This window comes from Elephas maximus, chromosome 10, assembly GCF_024166365.1.
Source record: "Elephas maximus indicus isolate mEleMax1 chromosome 10, mEleMax1 primary haplotype, whole genome shotgun sequence".
Classification (NCBI taxonomy): domain Eukaryota; kingdom Metazoa; phylum Chordata; class Mammalia; order Proboscidea; family Elephantidae; genus Elephas; species Elephas maximus.
In genome coordinates, this window is record NC_064828.1 from 82,371,009 (window position 1) to 82,396,104 (window position 25,096).

General features: G+C 46.2%; 1 protein-coding gene across 6 annotated transcripts in view; it reads left to right on the forward strand.

The window, feature by feature from the left end:
• The first annotated feature begins 9,878 nt into the window (after nucleotides 1-9,878).
• The window catches only part of SMOC1 (SPARC related modular calcium binding 1), a 176,753-nt gene continuing 161,535 nt past the window's right edge, over nucleotides 9,879-25,096 (forward strand). For all 6 annotated transcript variants that reach the window (XM_049898536.1, XM_049898537.1, XM_049898540.1 and 3 more), the window contains exon 1: nucleotides 9,879-10,225. In XM_049898536.1, the coding sequence (XP_049754493.1) occupies nucleotides 10,127-10,225 (99 nt within the window). In that variant the 5' untranslated portion in view covers nucleotides 9,879-10,126. The remainder of the gene's footprint in view (nucleotides 10,226-25,096) is intronic.

Consider the following 25,096-nt stretch of genomic DNA (forward strand, 5'->3'; position numbering starts at 1 on the left):
ATAAAAGGTGGTGCAGGCCTCACCCCAGGGAAACTCCCTTTACCTTGGATCAAGGAGGAGACCTGGGTAAGGGTGGTATTACAATCCCACCCTAATCGTCTCAACATAAAATTACAATCACAAAATGGAGGACAACCACTCAATACTGGGAAGCATGGTCTAACCAAGTTGATACACACATTTTGGGGGGACATAGTTCAATCCATGACACCAAGAAACCAAATCTCATGAGGTTTTTGGTTGTACATAATCAGCTTCATCAGCCACTCCTTTTTTTTTTGTCATTGTAAATATATAGCTCACACATTTTTGCCAACTCAACTTTTTACAGGTTTACAACTTATTGACAGCAGTTACAATAATTGCCTGTGCAACCCTAACCTGAATCAATGTGGTTTTTGTATCACCATTAACCACCCCTTTCCCTCTCCCTCCCACCCCTGGTAACCACTAATAAACTTTCTCCTCTTTATATTTGTCTTGTCTGGTCCTTTTTATAAGTGAGGTCATACAATATTTGTCCTTTAGTGATTGACTTGTTTTACTCAGCATCATGTCTTCCAGCTCCCTCCATAATTTATTATATATCAAGACTTCCTTTCTCCTACAGGCTGAGTAGCGTTCCATTGTATGTATGTGTCTTAGGCTGGGTTCTCTAGAGATGCAAAACCAGTAAAGCCTCCCTCCGTCCCTCTGTCCCTCTGTCCATCCATCCATCTGTCCATCCATCCATCTAATCTATCTACGTATCTAAAGAGGTTATATCAAGGAAATGGCTCACGGGGTTTTAGAGGCTGGAATGTCCCAAGTCCGTGGAGCAGGATAGAGGGTTCTCCCGATTCATGTAGCCACAGGTGCTGGTGAACCCAAGATCAGCAGGTCAGAGAGCAGGGCTCTTGCTCACAGGCTGTGATGATCGAAGAATTCCAAGATCAGATCACAGGTAAGCTGCTAGCTCAAGTCCCAAGAACCGGAGGTCAGATGAACAGGAACCAGTTGCAGCATCCAGAATGAGCAAAAGCCCCCACGCCTTGCCAGAACGTCTGCTTATATTTGAACCCAGGCCACACACTGAAGGAAAGTCCCTTCAAGTGATTGGCTACTCACAGCAGATCCCATCATGGGGGTGATCACATATGAAATCTCAACAGGGAAGTGATTACAAAATTATACAACTACCAAAACACTGTGATCATGGCACAGATAAGGTGACATACAACCTTAACCATCATAGTGTAGATCACATTTTGTTTATCCATTCATCTGTTGATGGGCATTTAAACTGTTTTTACCTTTTGGCTACTGTGAATAGTGCTGCAATGAACATTGGTGTATAAGTCTGTTCGAGTTTTTGCTTTCAACTCTTCAGGGCATATACCTAGAAGTGGAATTGCTAGGTCATATAGGGTCGTTATGAGTAGGAATTGACTTGAAGGCAGTGGGATGGTAGTTCTATTTTAGTTTTTTTGAGGAACCATCACACTGTTTTCCACAACAGCTGTACCATTTTGCGTTCCCACCAGCAATGGGTAAGCATTTCAGTTTCCTCCCACATCTTTGCCAACATTTGTTGTTCTGTATTTTTTTTAGTCTTAGCCATTCGAGTGGGAATGAAGTGGTGTTTCATGGTAGTTTTGATTTGTATCTCTCTGATGGCTAATGATGCTGAGCATCTTTTCATGTGTTTGGTGGCCATTCGAATGTCCTCTTTGGTGAAAAGTCTATATAAGTCCTTTGCCCATATTATGATTATTTGTCTTTTTGTTGTTCAGTTGTCCATAGAGTTTTCAGTGACTGATTTTTTGGAAGTAGACCATCAGGCCTTTCTTCTGAAGTGCCTGTGTGTAGCCTCAAACCTCCAATCTTTCTGTTAGCAGCTGAGAGCATCAACTGTTTGCACCACCTAGAGGCTCCCCAAAGGACAATAGCAGAACATTAAACCAAGCATGGGGTCCTTCCTGATTGCACAGGTTACATGCCCATGAAGCTGGCCCTAACTGCAACCTCATGAGAGGCCCTGGTCAGAGTCACCCAGTTTAGTCACTCTCAGATTCCTGACTTACAGAAACTGCGACATAATAAACGTTTGTTATTTTAAGCTGCTAAATTTTATCAGTAATTTGTTGCATAGCAATAGATAACTAATTAACTATTCTTTTTGTTCTCTTGTAAATTATTTATAGAATGACTTAAAAATATAAAAACACAAAATACGTTCATTGGACCCAGATTATGGTAACAATTTTTTCTGGGCTACTGAAGGTTAGGAGGATAGGAGTGGTATAGTCACAATGTAGTTCTCTCTCACCTCAGTGCCTTTGCACATGCTGTTTTCTACACCCAGAATGCTCTTCCTCCCATGCGTTGTCCAGGTAACATCCACCCGTCTTTCAGGTCTCAACTTAATCATTATTTCCTCAGGAAAGCTGTCATTGATCCTCCCGACTGAGTTTCTCCCCTTTTTAATATGGTCCCAGGACACCCTGTACATCTTTGAAGTGCTGCGATCACTTGTAATTAGTGAATTAATTATTGATAATTGGTTGCTTAATGTCTGTATTCTTGCTAGATTGTAAGCTCCTTGAGGTCAGTCACCTCTTTTTGTTCAGTGGAGTCTTTAATCCCAGTCTGAATGAGGTCCTTGTAATAATGTTTTCTCTGGAGCCCCCAAGCTTGGACCTGGTTATAGGCCTGAAGACCTGGGAAAGGCCCTGTGCCTCTATATAAACAAATAAGCCAATAATGCAGACAAATGAAAAATAAAGCAGGTGAGTGGGAACATTTTATATAAATGGTTCTTACTTTCCTAGGGACATCATAACAAATTACCACAAAGTGGGTGACTTTAAAGTACAGGAATTTATTTTTTCATGGTTCTGGAAAGTAGAAGTCCAAATCAGGAGGTCGGTCATGTTGATTCTTTTTGGAGGCTTTGAGAGAGGAAATACTCCATGCCGCTCTCCTGGTTTCTGGTGGCTGCCAGCAATTCTTGGTGTTCCTTTGTTTCTTATGGACGCATTTGCTTCCGTTGTCACATGGAATCTGTCTTCCCCCTGTGTGTGTCTCTATTTCCATGTCTGTCCTTCTCTTTTATAAAATGCCACTCAGAAGGGACTGGGATTAGGGCCCACCCTACTCTGGTATGACTTCGTTTATTTAACAGATAACACCTGCAAAGAAAAACCCTATTTCCCCAAACAAGGTCACATTCCCTAGGTCAACATACCTTTTCTGGGAGACATAATTCAATCCATAGCACATTGTAAATAGGAGTAAACCTTTATTAATGCACAAATATAGCAACTTTCTGAGTCTTATGTATAGATTTAAGAGAATGCCAACAATTTGCATGCACATGCAAAATTTAAGGACTGTTCTTGTTAAGGTTAACGTCTGTGGTTAAGCCTCAGTTACTTATTTACAAAATGGCACCAATAACGCTGACCCCATAGATTGGCTCATAGGCTCATGGTAGCCTAAGGCAGATAAGGTTCAAGTTCCAATTCTGCTATTCCTTTTGGCTATGTGAATATTTAACCTCCCTAAGTCTCAGTTTCTTTGTTGGTGAAATGGGGAAAATAATGATACCTACATCAAGGTGCAGGGCAATGGATTTCTCTTTATATTTTGCCTTTTTGGCACTGGGTTTATCGTTCTGCCAAGGTGATTTGCTAGGCCACAATCTGGCAAAGGGTTGGGCAGTTTACTATGCAAATAAGATATGTAAAATCCTTGCAGGGATTGGTCAATTACAATGCAAGCAATTAAGAAGAAGAACCGGGACTAGAGTGTATCCTTTGGACCCAGGGTCACTGTGCTGAGAATCTCCTAGACCCGAGAGAGAGAGCTGTAACACTGGAGATGGCATGAGACAGTGCAAAATGACACGAGATGGCATAGGACAGCACGAGTGGGGAGACCCAGGAGACTGGCGCTAGATGGCTGTGGTGGACATCCTGGCCCACAGAGTGAGGTGGCTGTGGTGGGCTCACCAACCCATGGAACTAGATTGCTGAGTGCCTTTGGACAGGAGGCTTGCTGGTAGATGGGAGGTGGGGGGTGAGGGTGGGGAGTGCCTCTGGGCACTTGATGGCAGAGCCATAACACTTGCTGCAGCAGGGCTCAGAGGCAGAGTCCAGGCCCAAGTGGGGGCCAGTGGCTGAGGCCAGGCTGAGTGGCGCCAGGTGGCAGAGGCCCAAGTGTGGCCTGCTGGCTAGCATGGTCAAAAAGGAGCTGAGAGCTGTCTTGATTGGAAGCTGTCCTGATTGATGAACTGCCTCCTGAGTTGTTCCTGTTACTTCCAAGTTGATCCTGACCCTGAGTTGTAGCCTGTTACTTCCCTAATAAACCACATAATCCGCAGAATGGTCTGTGAGTTCTGTGTGGCCATTGCAACAAATTACTGAACCCAGCAGAGAAGTAGAGAGTGCCATGGGGAGGGTGGCTGGTGTCAGAAGTGGTTCAACAGGCTGGAGACTGAAGGTATGTTTGACCTCCACTTTGTAGGAATCAGCTTTGTGCTAATGATAGCGATTTTCATTCTCCTTTCTGAAGTTAGACGTGGTCTGACGCTACTACCACCAACAGCTTTCGATAAAGTAATGTGAGAGTGTGTATTAGGGTCTTTGTATTTGGTGTTTGCTAAGCACTTACCATACCAAACCCATTGCCATCAAGTCGATTCCAACTCATAGCAACCCTATAGGACAGAGTAGAACTGCCTCCTAGGGTTTCCAAGAGCGCCATGGTGGGCAGTGGTTAAAGGTCAGCAGTTCGAGCCTATCAGAAGCTCCAAGTGAGAAAGGTACAGCGATCTGCTTCTGTAAAGATTATAGCCTTGGAAGCCCTACGGTGCAGTTCTACTCTGTCCTATAGGGTCACTATGAGTCAGAATTGACTTGACAGCTGCAGGGGTTTTTTTGGTTTAAGTCTTTACGGAAGCGGACTGCCCCTTCTTTCTCCAGTGGAGCGTCTCGTGGGTTTGAACCACCAATCTTTCAGTTAGCAGCTGAGTGCTTTAACCACTGTGCCATCGGTTAACTATTATTATTACTTTTAAAACCAAGTCACAGAGAAGTAACCAGGTGAAAAAAGAGATTCAATTATAGGTGGAATACGGAAGGAAAGAAATAGAAGAATACAGATGGATTGCCGAGAATATTTTCACAAGGATGCATATTATTTGCAGTGATTATTGGCCACTGGTCTCTTAGGGGGGTTCTTTCTTGTGATTCTTGACACCAAATGGTTTGAGCTTCATCCCAGTATGTTCTCAAATCCTCCCACTTGAAGGTACCTAAGAGAGAGAAATAATAGAAGTAAATTTTTCTGGCATCAAGAATCTGGGTGTCTGGCCCTTAGGCCATTAATGTTTGTGAGCACAAATGAGCTGGACTTGCAGAGGTAGAGGGAAGCCACCACTGAACATTTGGACACCATTACCTTGTCCATGGTTCTTTCTTTTGGCAACTCAAGGCATGGTAATGACGGTAGCCTCTACTTTTAGTTGTCTCCCAATATTTTTTTATTCTTCCTTGGCAACATACACCCTGGACACATGTAGCCTCCTGGAGTTGAAACTACATTTTTTTTTTCAGCTTTCTTTGCAGCTGGATAGTGTCATATGATTAAGTTCTAGACAATGAGATAAAATGGAATGTGACTTCTTGGAGATGTCCTTAAAGAAAGGAAGTATACTCTTCTTTTCCCCTTCTTCACACCCACTGACTGGAAAACAGATGTGATGGCTAGAGCCTGAGCAGCCATCTTGGACCATGAAATGAAAGCTTCTTATAAGAATGGTAGAATGATAATAAAAGAAGCCTGGATTCTTGACAATTGTGGGGCTGCCCTGGACTTTCAATGAAGTTTGTGTACAAAAGAGAGAAATAAGCTTCTGAATTGTCACTGTAATTTTTTTTTTGGTCACATATATTTAAAATTTCAGGACTGATCTTGGTAAGGTTAACTTCTGTGGGTAAGCCTCAGTTACTCATCTGCATAATGGGACCTGTGCCAGACTAATGCTGTTACGGCTAGTTAGTTATAAATCCAGAAACAGTACGCAGGATTCTTGGTGTCCTGGGCTCAGTAGTGTATTTGAAAACGGTCCTGGACCTTTGATACAACTCACCATTCTCAGTTGGTAGCGGTTCTCATGAGTGAAAATCCAAAAACTAAACCTATTATCGTCAAGTCTCTTCTGACTTATAGCAACCTTATAGGACAGAGTTGAACTGACCCATAGGGTTTCCAAGGAGCGGCTGATGGATTCAAACTGCCAGCCTTTTGGTTAGCAACTGAGCTCTCAACCACTGTGAAGCAAACATAAATTGGAGTATGTTTATATTATAAAAGCGCTTTGCTTGAAAGTTCCATTTAAGGCCTACCTCCTTTATGAAGCCTTCACTGTCCATTAGGTCTATGGTGAGCCCCTGCTCTCTATGTCCCCAAAACATACTCCTAGATATGGTCTCCAGGTGTTTGTCTGTTCCGTGCCTTCAATTAGATTTTAATCTCTCAGAGGACAGCGTGTGTGCATTCTAAACATCCCTCATAATAGCGAGTATTGTGCTGGGCACAGAAAGGAAAGGCACGGAAAGTGCTTGTTAAAATGAACAGAGATGTTCTGTTCTGAATACACAACAAGGCGATAGAGACTCTCCTGGGTTTTACAGAAACACAGATATATTTGGAACTGGCGTTCCTTGCTAGTACTAAATATTTGAGGCCCTCAGTCCTCAAAATTTGATAGAAAGTATTCTTTTTACTTCTATTGATATACCCCCTTGCAAATAGGAGTCCCACAGGACAAGGAATATGGCCAAAACTGGACAGACCAGATGCCAGCATAGCTAGATTTATTTTTGGACCATAAGCCTGGCCTCCAGGGAAAGAAGGAACTTGTCAATTTCAGTTTTTGCTTGGATCAGAAGAGCGAGCCTGGCAGAGAGACGCTGTTTGGGACTAGGAATTCTCTGGAATGTCTAACCTTCTCTGGGCTTGGGAGGAATCAGGAGAAGAACATGCATAATTTGAATAATTTGAATAATGGCCATGGTTACGACAGGCCCCACATGCCAACCAGAGGGAAAGAAAACAGTAGCCAGTGAAGTAACTGGAAAGCAATTAAACTAAGCTACCTGGTTGCAATCCAGAATAATACACTTTTGGACCAGTGATCACTAGGAAATAAACTTTCTGGCTGGAAGGCAGCGTTTGGTATTACGGATGGAATGGACTAATGCAACGCTTTCTCCCTGGACGCTTTCTCCTGCCAGATACTGGGGGACCATCTCACATATTTACTTACTCCAACAGATTTTTCAAAACTTTCAGCAGCAGAAAGAAGTTGAGTAGCTTGATAGGGTTCGTGTGGCCAGGTGATAGAGTCAGGAAAAAGCTGTCAGGCTGCTGAGCCTGATGGTAAGGTTTTCGTCCTGCCAAGCCCCTGGTGGGTGACACTTAGCAAGCACGCGGAAATTGGTGTAAGTATTGCATTAGGCACAGTGCTGGACAAATGTCACAAGGCCAGCTGGGCAAATTCCCAGGATGCCAGATCACAAGGGCTGTTTCCAGGAAGGGCTGACCCTGGCTCTTTCTACCCTCTTCCCCCAAAGCTTAGAAGTCTCAGTTACCTTGTAGGCCACTGAAGTTCCCACTGAGCACACAGGAAACAGCTCACCCTACTGCATTTGAGGCTGGGTATTGAAGCTATCACACGACAGAGGCAGAATTAGACTCTGAAAACCTGGGCTTGGATATTGGCTCTGCCATTTTCCAGCCAAACATGGCCAGGCAAGTCACAATCTCATGGAGTATCCACTTACCTACCTGTAAAGTAGGGTTATATAGGTCCAAGAGCTCAAACGGTTTGAGCTCAACTACTAACTGAAAGGTTGGCAATTCAAACCCACCCAGCAGTGCCACAGAAGAAAGGTCTGGCTATCTGCTTCTGTAAAGGTTACAGCCAAGAAAACCTCATGGAGCAGTTCTACTGTGTAACACATGGGGTCACCATGAGTTGGAATCAACTTGACTGCCACAGGTAGAGTGGGGCTGTCTGACCCAGCTTCACAGGATCATTGTGAGGATAAAATGAGATGAGGCATTTGTCCTGCCCTCTTCAAATGCCAGAGAGTGATATTTCTAACTTATTTAACCATTCTAAGGGCTTTATATGCTCCATCTCCTTTAATTCTGACAATTCACCCGTGGATACTATTTTTGTCCACATTTACAGAGAGGGAAGGAAACTGGACCCCAGACAAGTCACTTGTTCAAGGTTATACCACTAGGTGGCAGACCCGGGGTTTGAACCCATGCTGCCCAGCTCCACAGAGTCTGCCTGACCGTTTCAGAATTTCCCAGTAGGGGAAAAGACAGACAGTTCTCCTAGAGAGGCTCTTCATTTTTGTCTGGACAACCACAAATATTTCACTATTATTCCAGGGAGAGGTTTGGGCTTTCTGGTCTGAGGGCTCTGGGGAGAGTTGAAGCGTTCTAAAACAGAGGTGGTGCATTCAGGTTTGCTTTTTAGGAGGATGACTGGGTGCAGTGTGGAGGCTGGAGAGGGCAGTCTGGGGAGTTGGCAGGTCTGAATGCAGGAGTATGGTGGGAAGCTTGTACGTTTAATCCTGGAGAGGAGCGGTAAGGGAGCAGAGCGAACCCATACACATGGGCTCTCAGGCCCAGGCCGGGAGGAGTTATTAAACCCTGGGTTGCTTAGAATCTGGTTGGAGAAAAGGAGGCTTTCCCCTGAAGTGGGTGGCCCATACCAGTCCTGAAGGAAGTAAACACAAAAGGGGTCCTGCTCTGCATAAGAAGACAAACCATGTGCTCTTGGGTTGAGTGCAGCCTACCGTGGTCCTTGGTTGAAGCAGCTGAAACCAGCTCCAAGGTGTTCCTGAGGAGACAGCCCTGGACAGAGCACTCCAATATCTGACTGGACGTTTTGCTGGGCTGTTGTCTCCAAGTGGTCAGGACACCCAGGGCTCCCAGGCCACAGAAGGACACCCTGTTGGCCATCCAGCTCCAGAGCCACCACGGGTTACGGGTGGGCACTACCTTTTACCCACGCCTAGCGCCTGCTCCCCCTTCTTCCTTTGTGACTTCTGCCTGGTCAGCCTCTGTAGGACTTAGGGTCTGTCACCCCTAGGGAGCTTCTTCGAAAGAAGTGAACATGCCCATCCCCACTCCTAAGGCTGATCATGGGCCACCCATTGCGGGGGTCGCCTAGCAAGTTCCCAGTTGTTCTCGGGCCTCTGCTCCCTAGCATCTTCACCTGAAAAGTGGGGCTAGGAGCATTTTCCCCCGCCTGCTTCACGGGGCTGTTGTGACAACGCATGTGGTTGTGCTATAACATGCTCAAACCCATTACAATCCTTTGTCGTCGAGTTGATTCCGACTCATAGCGACCTTACAGGACAGAGTAGAACTGCCCCTAGCGTTGCCAAGGAGAGGCTGATGGATTCAAGCTGCTGACCTTTTGGTTAGTAGCCGAGCCCATAACGACTGCACCGCCAGTGCTTAAAGCATTATTTATTGTTAGCCGGTCGATGTTCTAGTAGGTTAAGGCTGCAGGAGCTCTCTTAGGCTTCTTGTAACAGAAGGGCCAAGAGAAAGTTACTTTTCATCCCGGTTCCTCCGAGAATCCGCTACAGCGGAACAATCGGGGTTCGCTACTAGGTGGAGGTAGTGTGGGGGGGAAGGGTGGACCCCGAACCACCACTCTTTCCTCTCTCCCATTGGCTGTCACCTGCCAGAGGGTCAGCTGCTACAGGCCTGTCGGGGCGTCAATCACGCCCTCCTGGCTCCGCCCCGCCCCACCGGGGGTTTATAACGGGAATTCCCATGGCTCGGGCTCTGCGTCCAACCTGCTGCCGCCGCAGTCCGGCCGAGCGCAGTAGGCACCGCGCGCAGAGCACACGCTCGCGCTTCAGCTCTGCTTCTGGGCAGTTCATGACGGTGTCCTCTGACCGCAGCCTCCGCCAGCAGCCGCCGCAGGACCGCTGCCTGCTCCCTGACGCCGCCAGGGCCCGCGAGGGAAGGAAGAAAGGCAGGCAGGCGCTGGTGTGCTCCCCGCGGAGCCCGCGACTCCAGCCCGCTGCCCTGCCCGGCTGGCACCATGCTGCCCGCGCGCTGTGCCCGTCTGCTCATGCCCCACTTGCTGCTCGTGTTGGTGCAGCTGTCCCCGGCTCCCGGCCACCGCACCACCGGCCCCAGGGTAAGTGCGCCGGGAGCTGCGTGCCGGTGGATTCCCCAGAGCGGGGCGCGCGCCCTGCGTCCCCAGTTGCGCGTTCACCTGAGCAGGGAGACTGCGGCCGCTTTGCTCCTCACCCTCCCGGGCGGGGGAGGGAAGAGGGACGTGCCAGAACTTACTGTCCCCCACCTACTACCCAGTCCCTTGCGGGTTTCTTGGCGAAATTGCTGCAATGAATTTTTCTCCCATTGCCCCCTTTCCTTTCTTGCAGCACCGCCCCCGCCCCGACCCCGAACTGTCACGAGTGAGTTTTCTTTCCTAACCTCTCTCCCACGGCATTTTGCTCCAAGACCCTCAGAGGTGCCTCCTGCGTCCGAGAGAGCACGCTCTCCGCTCCAGTAGGGCTTCCCTGTGCTCTCCCGCTGCGCCCTGGCGGTCCCCGAGCGCTGGCGTTCTTGGGAGGCGGCGGGGGGGAAGCGCTGCTTGGGGAGTTTTAGATTACCCGCGAGCCACACAAGGACCTTGTGTTGTTGTTTTAAAAAGCGATCGCTGCTCATAAAACCCACAGCAGATAATTTTAATGCGCCCTTGTGCTGGGCACGGCCCTGAAGGAGGGGTAGAGGTGGGGGACTGTGGTGAGGTGGTGGAGAGGGAAGCGCTGTGCTGCCTGCGTTCAAGAGTCTCTTCTCCCGGGGTTCGGTGCTGGGAGGTTGAACTGCGTGTTGAACCTTGGTCTGACTGGCGTTTTTGAACGATCTGAAATGTGCCAATTCTGTGCACAGGACGGGCTGTCCAGGGCGTTGTAGACTCTCCTGGAACCGACAAGCATTGTGTTCATTTCGTTTCTCGATTACTGCTCCCTCTCCTTCCCCCAATTGATCTAAGAAAGAATTTCACTGCCTTAAAAAATGTACTTTTAAACCACCTAGTGGATCATTTGCCCAAACAGCAACCCTAATCTCTAGCCAAGAATCAGTTTATGTCAGAGCAGCCGTCCCTCAAGATAGCTGCTTGCCTCAGCAGGCAGTGTGCAAGACCCTGTGAAGGTAGCTAGGATTTTTGTGAAAAGAAGGTTGGCTCCTCTGCCAATTTGTGCTTTCCTGGATATTCTCCTGCCTTGCCCGATTACCACCTGTTAAGATGGCAGGTTCTTTCTTCAGAGCTTTTGCTCTCTGAGAGTCATCTTTATAGCAGTCGTGTGTGGAGGAAAAGCCTGGCGAAGCTTGCGGAGCCTTAATGACTGCCCAGATGCCGGGCTGATTACCCTCAAGCTCGGCTATCATTGTGAGATCAGTGTTGCAGCCACTTAGGAAAGAAAAGTGTTTGTCCCGTGTTGGGCTGGCTCTTGCTTTTATGACCAGATGTACAACAGCGGCAGTTCAAGTGTGGCAGATTAGATCCAGGGCGTGTCATAAATCCTCGACAGCAGGCATTCCCAAAGCTGGGGCAGGGAGGGCTCAGGGGAGTGACTTTTATGAATGCAGATGAGGATGCCTTTTAAACGAAGCTGCTTGGTTTGATATTAGGGCTCGCAGCTCTTAAACTCTGAGGTCAGGCGAGCCACGGTGTTCCCTCCAATAATTAGGAACAGTCAAGACAGAGACGCAGACCAGAGCGCCCCAACTGAAATCTGGATGTCCGCCCACATGAGGGTCGAAAGGAGAGAGGCCCGGAGACAAATGGTGGGGGGCTCATTTGCTGCTGGCCATGGCTAGTGTCTCAAGCCATATGGCTCTCTTGCCCTGCCTCCTGGACAAGAGGAAGTAGTGTTCGGGGCAAAGCTAGCGGCTCTCAGGAAAACCGAGACATTAGTTAGATTTCTCTCCAGCTTCTTTGAATTTATCAATTTGATAGAAGTGATGGGGCATAAACAGGAACTGTACATGGGCTTGTGTGTGGCCCAGCAGCTCGCGAACTCTCTCTTGCTTGCTCTCTCTTTCTCTGTCACGCACACACAGACACACAAGTGTGTTTAGAAAGTACCAAGGGGGAAGCTGCTGTCCTGAGCATGTGGTTACCTGGTTACATTTATAGGAGACAATTTATGAACATCTGGACTAGGCACTTTACATGATCTCTTCTGTTTCCAAGAACCGTGCAAGGTGGGTCATCCTGTCTTAGTGCCAGTTTGCTGATGAGGATGTGAGACTCAGAGGCCCAGCAACTTGCCTGAGTCACTTGTGGTGCATGTGTAGCTCTGGGATCCGGATTCCGGTTTGTCTGGATTTAAAGGCTGTGTGCTTTCCACACCACTGAGCAGCTGCAGGGAGTGCTCATCCAACCAGTGATACCGTCCCCGCTCTAAAGAAGAGATGGCTCCATGAGAAAATGCTGAACCCAGAGGAACCAGGCAAGTCTGCTTGGAAGAGAGCGTGATGAACAACACTTTTTGGCGTCTTGTCACTAAAAGGTGATGTGTTTGAGTTTCAGCATATCCCCGAAGACTCCAGTTTTCTTCTATGGTTTCTTGGTGGCCCCAGATGTGTGGCTCTGGGTTGTGAGTGGTGGTATCATAGGAGGAGCAGACACATCTGGCTGGTTTCAGAATTCCCTTTGGGCACCCCGAGGTCTCTTCTGTTAATCTTTTGAGTGACAGAGGCTTACGGATTGGCATCTTTTCCAGCTGGCTTCTAGGAAACTGAGAACATGCCCTTTTGGTTTAACTTTATCTGGCTCACTAATTGAGCTCCCCTGAGGCCTAGACCCCAATCCTTGCTCCCTTATTTGCTTCCGGCCTTCATAAAGTCCCTGACATTTGTTTGACTCTGGAAGCCAGCAGCTATCAGGTATCAGACTGGAGGCTATTATGTAGGAAGCACCTGATTTTTTTGGTCTCTCAGCTCTGAACGCTGTGCTACCTGGGATGCTGGTCAGGATTCTTTTAATTACGAAGGAGGCAGTCATTTCTTTAATCCTGCACAATTTACTGAAAATGTTTCAGGGGAGAATGGGATGGGGGAAGGGCTGTCCCAGGCTGAGAATCCGGCTGATGGTTAGGTCTTTGTTTAATCCCCCGTCTGCCCTTGGAGACAGGGAGCTGGGTGAGGGCAGGAACCGTGCTCACCTTGCCCAGTGGTGTATCCCCAGAGCTCAGCACAGTGTAGACTCCCAGTGGGGATTTACTTTGTTGGAGTTTGTGGGATGAGCAAATAAATAAATGTAGATAATGCGTGCATAACAGTGATTGAGAAGCTCCACTTTTCGGTGCTTGCTTTAGCATGGCTGGGGGTGAGGAGGGGCAGGAAAGAGATTGAAGAAGTTTGAGAATTAGGAGAAAATGGGAAGGTCAAGAAGTTAGAGTCAGAGATTTAATTCTTTTAAGTATATTCTTGATTTGTTTTCTCTCCTCCTTAGTCAATTCATCCTGCAAAACCCAGCTTCAACATCACTGTCCGGGGATTTTCCCCCAGAACACCCTTTTGCTTATAAGGGATCACTTCTCATCTTTGATAACTTCTGTGTCTGGTCCACTTGTGTTCTTAACTTTTACTTAATCCTGCCACCATGTGGACCTTGAGACCAAGCCAGCATCCTTATCTTAGCATTAACCTGCCACTCTGTCACCTATGCATGATCCTGTCTTGTTAAGTGAACAAACTTCAAGCCCCTTGAGGGCACGTGAGAGAGGTCTTATTCATCAGTGTGCTTGTCGCATTGTAAAGTACATGGTAAATAATTCATTGACCTGAACTGGACTGTTCAGTGATGTCCAGCTTGGACTCCTGCTTTCACTGAAATTTGTTAATTACAAACTGTTTCCCCTCTCCCATTTTTAGGCTTCTGCTTTTTTTTTTTTAATTAAAGATGTGTGTGCATGTGTGTGTGTGTAGGGTACAGGGGTGTGGGGTCTGGGGTATGGAGGTATGTGTGTGTGGAATATGGGGTGTGTGAGGGTGCATGTATGTGTGATGTGTGTGTGGGGTGTGGTGTGTGTGTGGGGTGTGGGGGTGTGGTATGTGGTATGGGTGTGAAGTGTGAGGTGTGGAGGTGTGCGTGTATAGGGTATGTAATGTGGGGTATGTAAGGGGTGCATGTGTGGGCTGTGGAGGCATGGTATGTGGGGTGTAGAGATGTGCGTGTGGGGGTGTGGAATATGGGGTGTGTGAGGGGTGCATGTGCGTGGTGTGTGTGTGGGATGTGAGGATGTGGGGGTGTGGTGTGTGTGTGGGGTGTGGGGGTGTGGTGTGTGGAGGTGTGTGTGTATGGGGTGTATAATGTGGGCTATGAGGGGGGGCTGCATGTATGGGGTGTGGGGGTGTGGTGTGTGTGGGGTTTGAGGATGTGATGCGTGTGTGGGGTGTGGTGTGTGTGTGGGTTGTGGGGGTGCGGTGTGTGTGGGGTGTGGGGGTGCAGTGTGTGTATGAGGTGTGGGGGTGTGGTGTGTGGGGGGTATGGGGTGTGGTGCGTGTGTATGTGGGTATGTGAAGTGGCGATGGGAGGCTTAGGGGAGAAGACACTGAACAAGGAAACTTGGACGGGGAATCTGTAGCTCTATTCTAATCCCTTTATATACTTTTCATATCTGTCAAATGTGAAATAGCTTCTAGACTGTCAGCTTGCATTTCACTAGCCTGCCTCAGTGTCTGCACCAGGGTGGGTGCTTGTGTCTGCATAGATGCCCTCCTTATGGTCTGTGTGCCTGACAAGATGCCCTTCTCTTCCATGTGGGTGATTTACCTGAGATGCTACTCAGGCATTAGGCTAAAAACCTGATTTAAACATTTTTATACAGTTGCTTTTATGCCTATTCCCAAGAAAGGTGATCCAACCCCGAATGTGGAAATTATAGAACAATACCATTAATATCACATGCAAGCAAAATTTTGCTGAAGATCATTCAAAAACGGCTGCAGCAGTATATCGACAGGGAACTGCCAGAAATTCAGGCTGGTTTCAGAAGAGGACATGCAACCAGGGATATCATTGCTGATGTCAGATGGATCCTGGCTGAAAGCAGAGAATACCAGAAGGATGTTTACCTGTGTTTTATTGATTATGCAAAGGCATCTGACTGTGTGGATCATAATAAACTATGGGTAACACTGGGAAGAATGGGAATTCCAGAACACTTAATTGTGCTGGTGAGGAACCTTTACATAGATCAAGAGGCAGTTGTTCAGACAGAACAAGGGGATACTGATTGGTTTAAAGTCAAGAAAGGTGTGCGTCAGGGTTGTATTCTTTCACCATACCTGTTTAATCTGTATGCTAAACAAATAATACGAGAAGCTAGACTCTATGAAGAAGAAGGGGGCATCAGGATTGTAGGAAGACTCATTAACAACCTGCATTATGCAGATGACAACCTTGCTTGCTGAAAGTGAAGAGGCCTTGAAGCACTTACTAATGAAGATCAAAGACCACAGCCTTCAGTATGGATTACACCTCAACATAAAGAAAACAAAAATCCTCACAACTGGACTAATGAGCAACACCATGATAAATGGAGAAAAGGTTGGAGTTGTCAAGGATTTCATTTTACTTGGATCCACAATCAACAGCCATGGAAGCAGCAGTCAAGAAATCAAAAGATGCATTGCATTGGGTAAATCTGCTGCAAAGGACCTCTTCAAAGTTTTGAAGAGCAAAGATGTCACCCTGAAGAATAAGGTGTGCCTGACCCAAGCCATGGTATTTTCAATCACATCATATGCATGTGAAAGCTGGACAATGAATAAGGAAGACCGAAGAAGAGTTGACACCTTTGAATTGTGGTGTTGATGAAGAATATTGAATATACCATGGACTGCCAAAAGAACAAACAAATCTGTCCTGTAAGAAGTGTGGCTAGAATGCTCCTTAGAGGCAAGGATGGCGAGACTGCATCTTACATACTTTGGACATGTTGTCAGGAGGGATCAGTCCTTTGGAGAGGGACATTATGCTTGGCAGAGTACAGGGTCAGCGGAAAAGAGGAAGACTCTCAACGAGGTGGATTGATACAGTGGCTGCATCAATGAGCTCAAGCATAACAACGATTGTAAGGATGGCTCAGGACTGGGCAGTGTTTCGTTCTGTTGTGCATAGGGTCGCTATGAGTCGGAACTGACTCGACGGCACCTAACAACAACAACAACATAGAGTTGCTATATCTCTGCGAACATGGGGTATGTTAAAAATAAAATTGAAGGGGACAGGAAGAGGAAACAACTATCTTAGAGACTCCAGGAAATGAAAGCAAAATGAAAAACATTTTGATATTATGTCCTAAATGTGAACATTCACATTTCGTATGACCCAGCAATTCCACTCCTGGGTTTATGTCCCTGGAGAAACTCATGTCTAGCAAGGAGACATGTGCAACTCTGTTCACAATACCACAGCCTGGAAAGAGCCCAGATGCCCACCAGTGGGAGGGTGATGAATAAACTGTGATGTATTCACACAGTTGGAAATTATACTCAGTCAAAACAAATGAACAACAATGACATGCAAGAACGCGAATGAATCTTAGCAATAAGGTATTAAGTAGAGGAAATGCATCTTTCTAAGCCAAAAATAATGAAAATTAAAAATTTAGAGACACATATGGCTGCAGCAAAACAGCATAAAAAGAAAAGCAAGGTAGTAATGGACCTAAGATTCAAGGCAATGGTTACCAGGGTAGGGCAAGGCAGGGGGTGGATTGGTGGGGAAACCAGATGGTTAGTGTAAGTTAGGGTCTATCTTAGCTTTTTTTTTGAGGGGGGAGGAGCAGATGGGATTAAAGGTATTCGCCCACTATTAAAGATCTAAGAAATGATTAAATGAAAAACAAAAGTGGGCCTTGCATGGACCAGTGTTGAGTGTATCCTGAAGCTAAGATGACTAATTCAGTCTTTGCACCTGAGGCCTTGCCTCCTTCTGTCTTCCCCTTTCCAGGTGTGCATGTGGCCCTATCTAAAACACCACACTGGGGAGTGAATATTGGCTTTTGTTTATTGGCAGGTTAGACCCAGAGCAGGCCTGAGGCCCTGGCGGAAATCTCCACATCGGCTGGCCAAAGGGATCATTTGTAAAGCCGAGCGGGCAGCGGGCAGCCCTCCCTCTCCCTTGCTCTGGAGGTTCCTCTCTGCACCTGAATGCTGAGCCCTGCGGAGTAGAAAAATTCACTGGCTGAAGGCTGGGTCAGAAGCCTTATTTGCCAGCAGGGGTGGGGTGGGTGTAGAGTGTGGGGAGGCCTGTTTTCTGATTTGATGCCTGTCTCTATTCCAACTTCTTCCCCTCACCGCCTTTGCAGGCCCTGGGGGAGGGGTAGCTTGGCCCTGTTAGCAGGTACAGGGCACCCTTTCTCTGCAGATCACATAGAGATTTATTGTTCAGGCAGCCAAGTTGCTGGCATTGCTGGTGGTTGGGGGGGGTGGTGTGTCAGTGCGGGGGGCCCCCTCCTTCCACGTTTGTCACTGCAGCGCTGTTTGGGAGAGGACAAGGGTTGAGTTGCTGATGAGAAATTGATTGGAGCTGCTTGTGAGGCCTGCCAAACAGGGTTAGCATTGTACAGTACGTGCTCTGCAAGGATCATGAGTCAACGAGGGGATAAGAGAATTGGATCTCAAGGAACACTCCCAGCCAGCCCATGAAGACCCCAAGGCAACATAAGCCATTATACCAATGAAATGGGCTTCCCTTTGCATCTGACATCATTCCAAACTCAGTTGTTAGATCTCAGAATAATCTTACCTTTGGCAGACATTAATCTTGTTAGGTGTGGAGCTCTGTGTACTTTCCAGATGTTGCCTCAGTCAATTTTAGCCTCCCTTTTTTTGAGCCAAAGTAGGGCAGCCTGCACAAAGCAGGTCTGGCCCGTGCGGGAGGCAGCACACAGTTGCTCTGTCTCAGTAGAGCCCATGCTACCAAGAGGAGGACCAGGATAGAGCACTCTGTGTAAGATGTGTTTCAGGCGCTTTGAAACCTGTCAAATACCCTGCAAGTATGAGCTAGTATACCACCACCCATTCTTTAAAAATCATTTTGAACTACAGCATTGATCTGATTCTATAATATAAGGCTTTACTGTTGTCGTTAGCTGCCACTGAGTCAGCCCCTGACTCATGATGACCCCATGCACCACGGAACAAAATTCTGCTCTGTCCTGCACTATCTCCATGAAAAAAAAATGGGTTGGGAATTGGACGCTTGCGATCCACAGGGTTTTCATTGGCTGATTTTTGAAAGAGGATTGCCAAACCTTTCTTCCTAGTCTGTTTTAGTCTGGAAGCTCCGCTGAAAACATGTTCAGCATCAAAGCAACACACAACTCCACTGACAGACAGTGGTAGCTATGCATGAAGTGCACTGGCTGGAAATTGGACTCAGGTCTCTCCCATGGAAGGTCAGAGTTCTACCACTTAACCGCAAGGGAGAGATGTGGCAGTCTGCTTCCGTAAAGATTTCCAGCCTTGGAAGCCCTATGGGGGCGCTCTACACCGTCCTAGAGGGTCTCTATGAGTTGATGGTAACAGGTTAAGCATTTCCAGGACAGTGCTGTGGAGTTTTAAATTATTTTTGTGATGCTTATTATGCATCTAAGGAGCCCTGGTGGAGCAGTGGTTCAGTGCATGGATGCTAACTAAAAGATTGGCGGTTCGAACCCACCAGCCACTCCATGGGAGAAAGATGTGGCAGTCTGCTTCTGTAAAGGTTGCAGCCTTGGAAACCCTATGGAGCAGTTCTACTCTGTCCTGTATGGTCAGTGTGAGTTGGAATTGACTCAATGGCAAGGTTTTTTTTTTTTTTTTTTTGGTATTGTGCACCTGTCATGGAAAAGTTCTGCAAAGCCCCTGGGGAGAGGAAACAAAAGTGGATAATACCTAAGGGGGTAGGGTGGGGAGTGTTGTAAAAGAACGTGAACCACTCCTTCAGGTACCTAGTGCCACTGCCCTGCTCAAAACTCCAGTGAATTCCCTTTATCTGCAGTGCTGTCCAATAGAACTTTTCACGATGATGGAAATGTTTATATCTGCATTGTCCAGTATGTTAGTCACTAAACACATGTGGCTGTTGAATGCTTGAAATGTGATCCATGTCACTGAGGAACTGAAGTTTTTATTTAATTTTAATTAATTTAAGTTTAAATATGAAGAACCATCTGTGGCTAGGGGCTATTGTATTGGACAGTGTCGGTCACTAACCAAGATGTCTAGCTTTACCTCTCATTAGATACTCCCACATGCCCAGGCTTCAAGGGCACTAAATCACTTTGCATTTCCTGACCCCTCTTCCTTTCTCTTCCCCTCCCTATCTCCGTCTGTGAGAATCCTACCCATCATTGGAAAGGCTCAAATGCTATTTCCACAGAGGCCCCCAGACTCACCCCAGGCAGTGTTTTCTCCACTGCTGTGTATTGCTTGCCCTGTGATGGCGTGTGTTCCTGTCTGCCCTGCATTCCACCTGACTGTAGGAAGTAGGGTAGTGGGGCGGCTACAACACAGGCTTTGGAGGCAGACAGACTCGAGTTTGTATGTGGCTCTGCCACTTGGAGTCTGGGCTAGTAATTTAACTTCTTAGATCCTTAGCTCCCCACTTTCTTCGTTATAACAGAAATACCACAAGTGGATGGCTTTAACAAAGAGAAGTTTATTTTTTCACAGTAAAGTAGGCTAAAAGTCCAAATTCAGGGTGTCAGCTCCAGGGGGAGGCTTTCTCTCTCCGTTGGCCTTCTCATCTATCTTCCCCCAGACTAGGAGCTTTTCGTGCAGGGACCCCGGGTGCAAAGGACACACTGCTTTCTTGGTGGTATGAGGTCTCCCTGTCTCTCTGCTCACTTCTTTCTTTTATATCTCAAGAGATTGCCTCAAGACACACTCCAGTCTTGTAGACTGAGTCCTGCCTCACTACCACAACTGCCGCCCATCCTCTCTCATTAACATCATAGAGGCAGGATTTACAATATATAGGAACAATCACAGGATACCAGGAATTATGGCCCAGCCAAACTGATACACACATTTTTGGGGGACATAATTCAATCCATGACATTCTACCCCTTGGCCCTCCACAAAATCACATCCTTGTGACATGCAAAACATTCACCTCATCATATCATAGGCAGAGCTTCGAACAGTGCAGCTCATTGTTCACTTTGCTTGGAAGGAGAAAATGGCCAGATGTGCAATTGTATACTGATTCATGGGCTGTGGCCAATGGTTTGGCTGGATGGTCAGGGACTTGGAAGGAACATGATTGGAAAATTGGAGACAAGGATTTATGGGGAAGAGGTACGTGGATAGACCTCTCTGCATGGGCCAAAGAAATGAAGATATTTGTGTCTCATGTGAGTGCTCACCAAAGGGTGATCTCAGCAGAGGATGATTTTAACAATCAAGTGGATAAGAAGACTCATTCTGTGGAAACCAGTCATCTTCTTTCCTCATCTACTCCCTCCCGAACAAAGTGGCCATGGTGGCAGGTATGGAGGTTATGCATGGGCCCAGCAACATGGAATTCTACTCACCAAGACTGACTTGACTACAGCCACTGCTGAGTGCCCAATCTGCCAGCAGCAGAGACCAGCATTGAGTCCCTGATATGGCACCATCCCTTGAGGTGATTACATTGGACCACTTCCATCATGGAAAAGGCAGCATTTTGTTCTTACTGGAATAGACACTTACTCAGGATATGGATTTGCCTTTCCTGCATGCCATGCTTCTGCCAGAACAACCATCTGTGGACTTAAAGAATCCCTTATCCCCCATCATGGTATCCACACAGCATTGCCTCTGATGAAGGGACTCACTTCACAGCAAATGAAGTGTGGCAGTGGGCCTATGCTCATGGAATTCGCTAGTCTTACCATGTTTCCCATCATCCTGAAGCAGCTGACTTGATAGAACAATGGAATGGCCTTTTAAAGACACAATTACAGTGCCAGCTAGGTGGCAGTACCTTGCAGAGTTGGGACAGTATTCTCTAGGAGGCTGTATATACTCTAAACCAGTGTTCAATATATGGTGCTGTTTCTCCCATAGCCAGGATTCATGGGTCCAGTAATCAAGGGATGAAGTAGGAGTGGCATCACTTGCAGGATTTTTGCTCCCTGTCCCTGAAACATTATGCTCTGCAGGCCTAGAGGTCTTAGTTCCAAAGGGAGGAATGCTCCCACCTGGAGACACATCACTGATTCCATTGAACTGGAAGCTACGAATGCCACCTGGCCACTTTGGGCTCTTTATGCCTCTGGATCAACAGACAAAGAAGGGAGTTACCATATTGGCTGGTTTGATTGATCTTGATTTCCAAGAGGAAATTGGACGTATATTACATAATGGAGGTAAAGTCTGGAATACAGGATATCCCTTAGGGCGTATCTTAGTACTACCATGTCCTGTGATTAAAGTCAGTGAAAAACTACAGCAACTCAATTCTGACAAGACTGCTAATGGCCCAGACCTTTCAGGAATGAAGGTTTGGGTCACCCCACCAGGCAAAGAACCATGACCAGCTGAGGTGCTTGCTGAGGGCAAAGGGAATATGGAATGGGTGGTGGAAGAAGGTAGTTCTAAATACCAGTTATGGCCAGGTGACTAGTTGCAGTAATGAGGACTGTAATTGTTATATTTCTGCTTTGTATATGTGCATCAGATATTTTTGTTTTCTTTGGCTTCTCACTTATAAAATATAAGATGTAAGTGGGGCTACTGTGTTTCTGGTTGTATATGTGTTAGTTGTATCATTGTTAGGCAAAAGTATGACTTCATAATTGTATTTATTCAGAGATTATGTATGGTTTGGAGAGATGGGTACAGATGCCAAGTTGACAAGGGGTGGACTGTGATGGTTAAGACTGTGTGTCAACTTGCCTGGGCCATGATTCTCAGTGTTTTGGCAGTTGTATAATGTTGTGATCACTTCTCTGTTGAAATTTGATATGTAATCACCCCCATGATGAAATCTGCTGAGTGGTACTGGTTGGGGTGGGGCCTGTGGTGGCTCACTGCCCCCTCAGCCTTCATCTCTCCACCTTCCACCACCTGCTTACTTCCTGCTTACCTTGCCAAGGTTGTTGGCTTGTTCTGGATCCAGCAGCTGTCTCTTGTCTGACCTCCGGTTCTTGGGACTTGAGCTAGCAGCTTATCCGTCGATCTTGGAATTGATCAATCTTCACAGCCTGCAAGAGTCCTGCTCCCCAACCTGCCGATCTTGTGTTTGCCAGCCCTTGCAGCTACGTGAATCAGGAGAAACCTTGCAGTCTTGCCTGCCAACCTAGGGAATTCCTCGACCTTCACAGCCTGTGAGCGGGTGACCTGCTCTCTGACCTGCTGAAGTTGGGTTCACCAGCTTCTGTGGCTCCGTCAATTGGGACAGGCCTCTATCCTGATCTGAGGACTTGGGTCGTCCCAACCTCTACAGTTGCGTGAGCTGTTTACTTGATATAAATCTCTAGCTATACATTTATAAGCTTTACTGGTTTTGCTTCTCTAGAGAACCCAGCCTAAGACACCCACTTTGTCCAATAGAGATCACAGCATCTATGTTGTGGGGTGTGGTGAGGAAGAAATGCAATATCGTTAATTGTATTAGTTTCCTATAGCTGATGTAACAAATTAGCAGAAATTTACTGCTTAAAACAACACACATTTATTATCATACAGTACCGGAGGTTAGAAATCTGACATGGAGCCCCCTGGGCTAAAACCAAGGTGTCAGCAGGGCTGTATTTCTTCCTGGAGATTCTAAAGGAGTATCCATTTTCTTGCCTTTTCCAGCTTCTGGAGGTTGCCTGCATTCCTTAGCTAATGGCCTTCTTCCATCTTCAAAGCCAGTAATGGCCGTTTGAGTCTTTCTAATAACACTGCCTCTCTGGTTCTAACTCTTCTGCTTCCTTCTTCCCCGTATAGGGTTGCTATGAGTCAAAATCGGCTTGATGGCAACGGGTTTGGTTTTTTTGGTTTGATGATTACATTGGAGCCACCTGGATAATCCAAGATAATCTCTTTATATTAAGGTTATTGATTAGCAAGCTTAACTCCATCAGTAGCCTTAATTCCCCCCTTGCCATGTAACATAACATGCAGGTTCTGGGGATTAGGGTCTAGGCATCTTTTGGGGGCCTTATTTTGCCTGCCACGTTCATTAAGGGTATCTACTACAGTACCAAGGAGCTGTGGTGATGCAGTGGTTAAATGCTCACTGCTAACTAAAAATCGGTGGCTGGAATTAACCAGCCACTTTGCAGGAGAAAGATGTGGCAGTCTGCTCCATCAAGTCTGAAAAACCAAAAGCCAAACCTGTCGGCTGTCGGGTTGATTCCTACTCAAAGAACTCTATAGGACAGAGTAGAACTGCAACAAAGGATTTCCGAGGAGCGGCTGGTGGATTTGAACTGCCAACCATTTGGTTAGCAGCTGAGCTCTTAACCACTGTGCCACCAGTGCTTCTCCATAAAGATTAAAAACCCACTTCCATAGAGATTATGGAGCAGAACTGCCCCACAGGTTTGCAACCTTGGAAATCCTGTGGGGCAGTTCTGCTCCATCCTATAGGGTTGCTATGAGTCAGAATTGACTCAATGGCATTTTTTTTTTTTTTAGTACAGAGCCTGGCATGTAGAAGGTGCCTGATAAATGGGGGCCATTATTATTACCTGTGTCTGTTAGTTTCTTTCCTTTGAAGTGTGAATCTTAATGGTGGAGTTGCTTAATTTTCTTTATGGAGTCTGTTCTACCCAAGAGCAGGTGCTTAGTAAACGTTTATTGAATAATTGAATTTTCAATAAAGATAGATCGTTTCTTTCCTTGTGAAGATTTATTGGACAGTAAAAAGAAGTAAAATGCAAACCAGAATGTATGGTCCCTTTGTGCAAAAAAAAAAAGTTGGTTTATGTATAGAAGAGTTGGGTGAATTATATGTCATGCTGTTAATGGCAGTTATCATGGGAATGTTCCCTTTCTGTGAGCTGCATATTAGTAATCAATAAAATAATTTTGTTTACAATGAGCATCTTTTAGTCTTAGAGGACAGTCATAAAGATTAGAACAGGCATGATTCAAAAACAACCCTGAAACCTGCCTCCTTCCAACCTGATACCAAGTCACCCTTGGATTCAGTTCACATCTGACACAGTCGGCCTCTCCTCATATTGGGGCGATTTTTGGGCTAGTAACTATTTGTACCAGGCCTTCTGCTCATTTCCGACATGGTTTGAACTGAGTCTGCTTTCAAAGGAGAGCTTTCAATTAACCTCAGCAGGACATAACTGTAAAAAATGTATTCTTTTTTTTTTTTGCTGCTGCTGGGAATATAAATTAGTACAATCACTTTGTAGAATTACAGTAGAAGTTGCACACATTCTTTGACCTTGGAATTCCACTTCAGTATATATCCTAGAGAAATGCACTTAACTTTTATACAAAGAGATGTGTTCAAGAATGTTCACAGCACCATTTTACGTGTTAGTAAAAAACTGAAAACTACCTAAATGTTCATCAACAAGAGAAGAGAAAAATAAATTTTGTTATATCCTAATAATGAACTCCCTCGGTGGCACTCCAATGTTTGCTGAAAAGTTGACAGCTTGAATCCACCCAGAGGTGCCTTGGAAGACAGGTCTGAAAATAAAGGCCACAACCTTGAAAACCCTATGGAGCAGTTTTACTGTGCACACATGGGATTGGCATGAGTTGGAACCAACTGGACAGCAACTAACAACAACACAACACTGAAAATGACTAATCTAGAGTCATACTCATTATCATGGATCAACTTCATAATCAAAATATTGAGTGAAAAAAGGCAAAGTGCAGAAGAATACATAAATTATGTTACTATTTATATAAAGGCTAAAAACATGCAAAAATGATATACAAGTATGCTTCGCTTAATGTCTGCCCATACATTCTGTAAAGTAGCATGTTATGTGATTTGGACATCGTGTGAACACCATATTATATTCAGAAGAGTGGTGCACAGGACGAT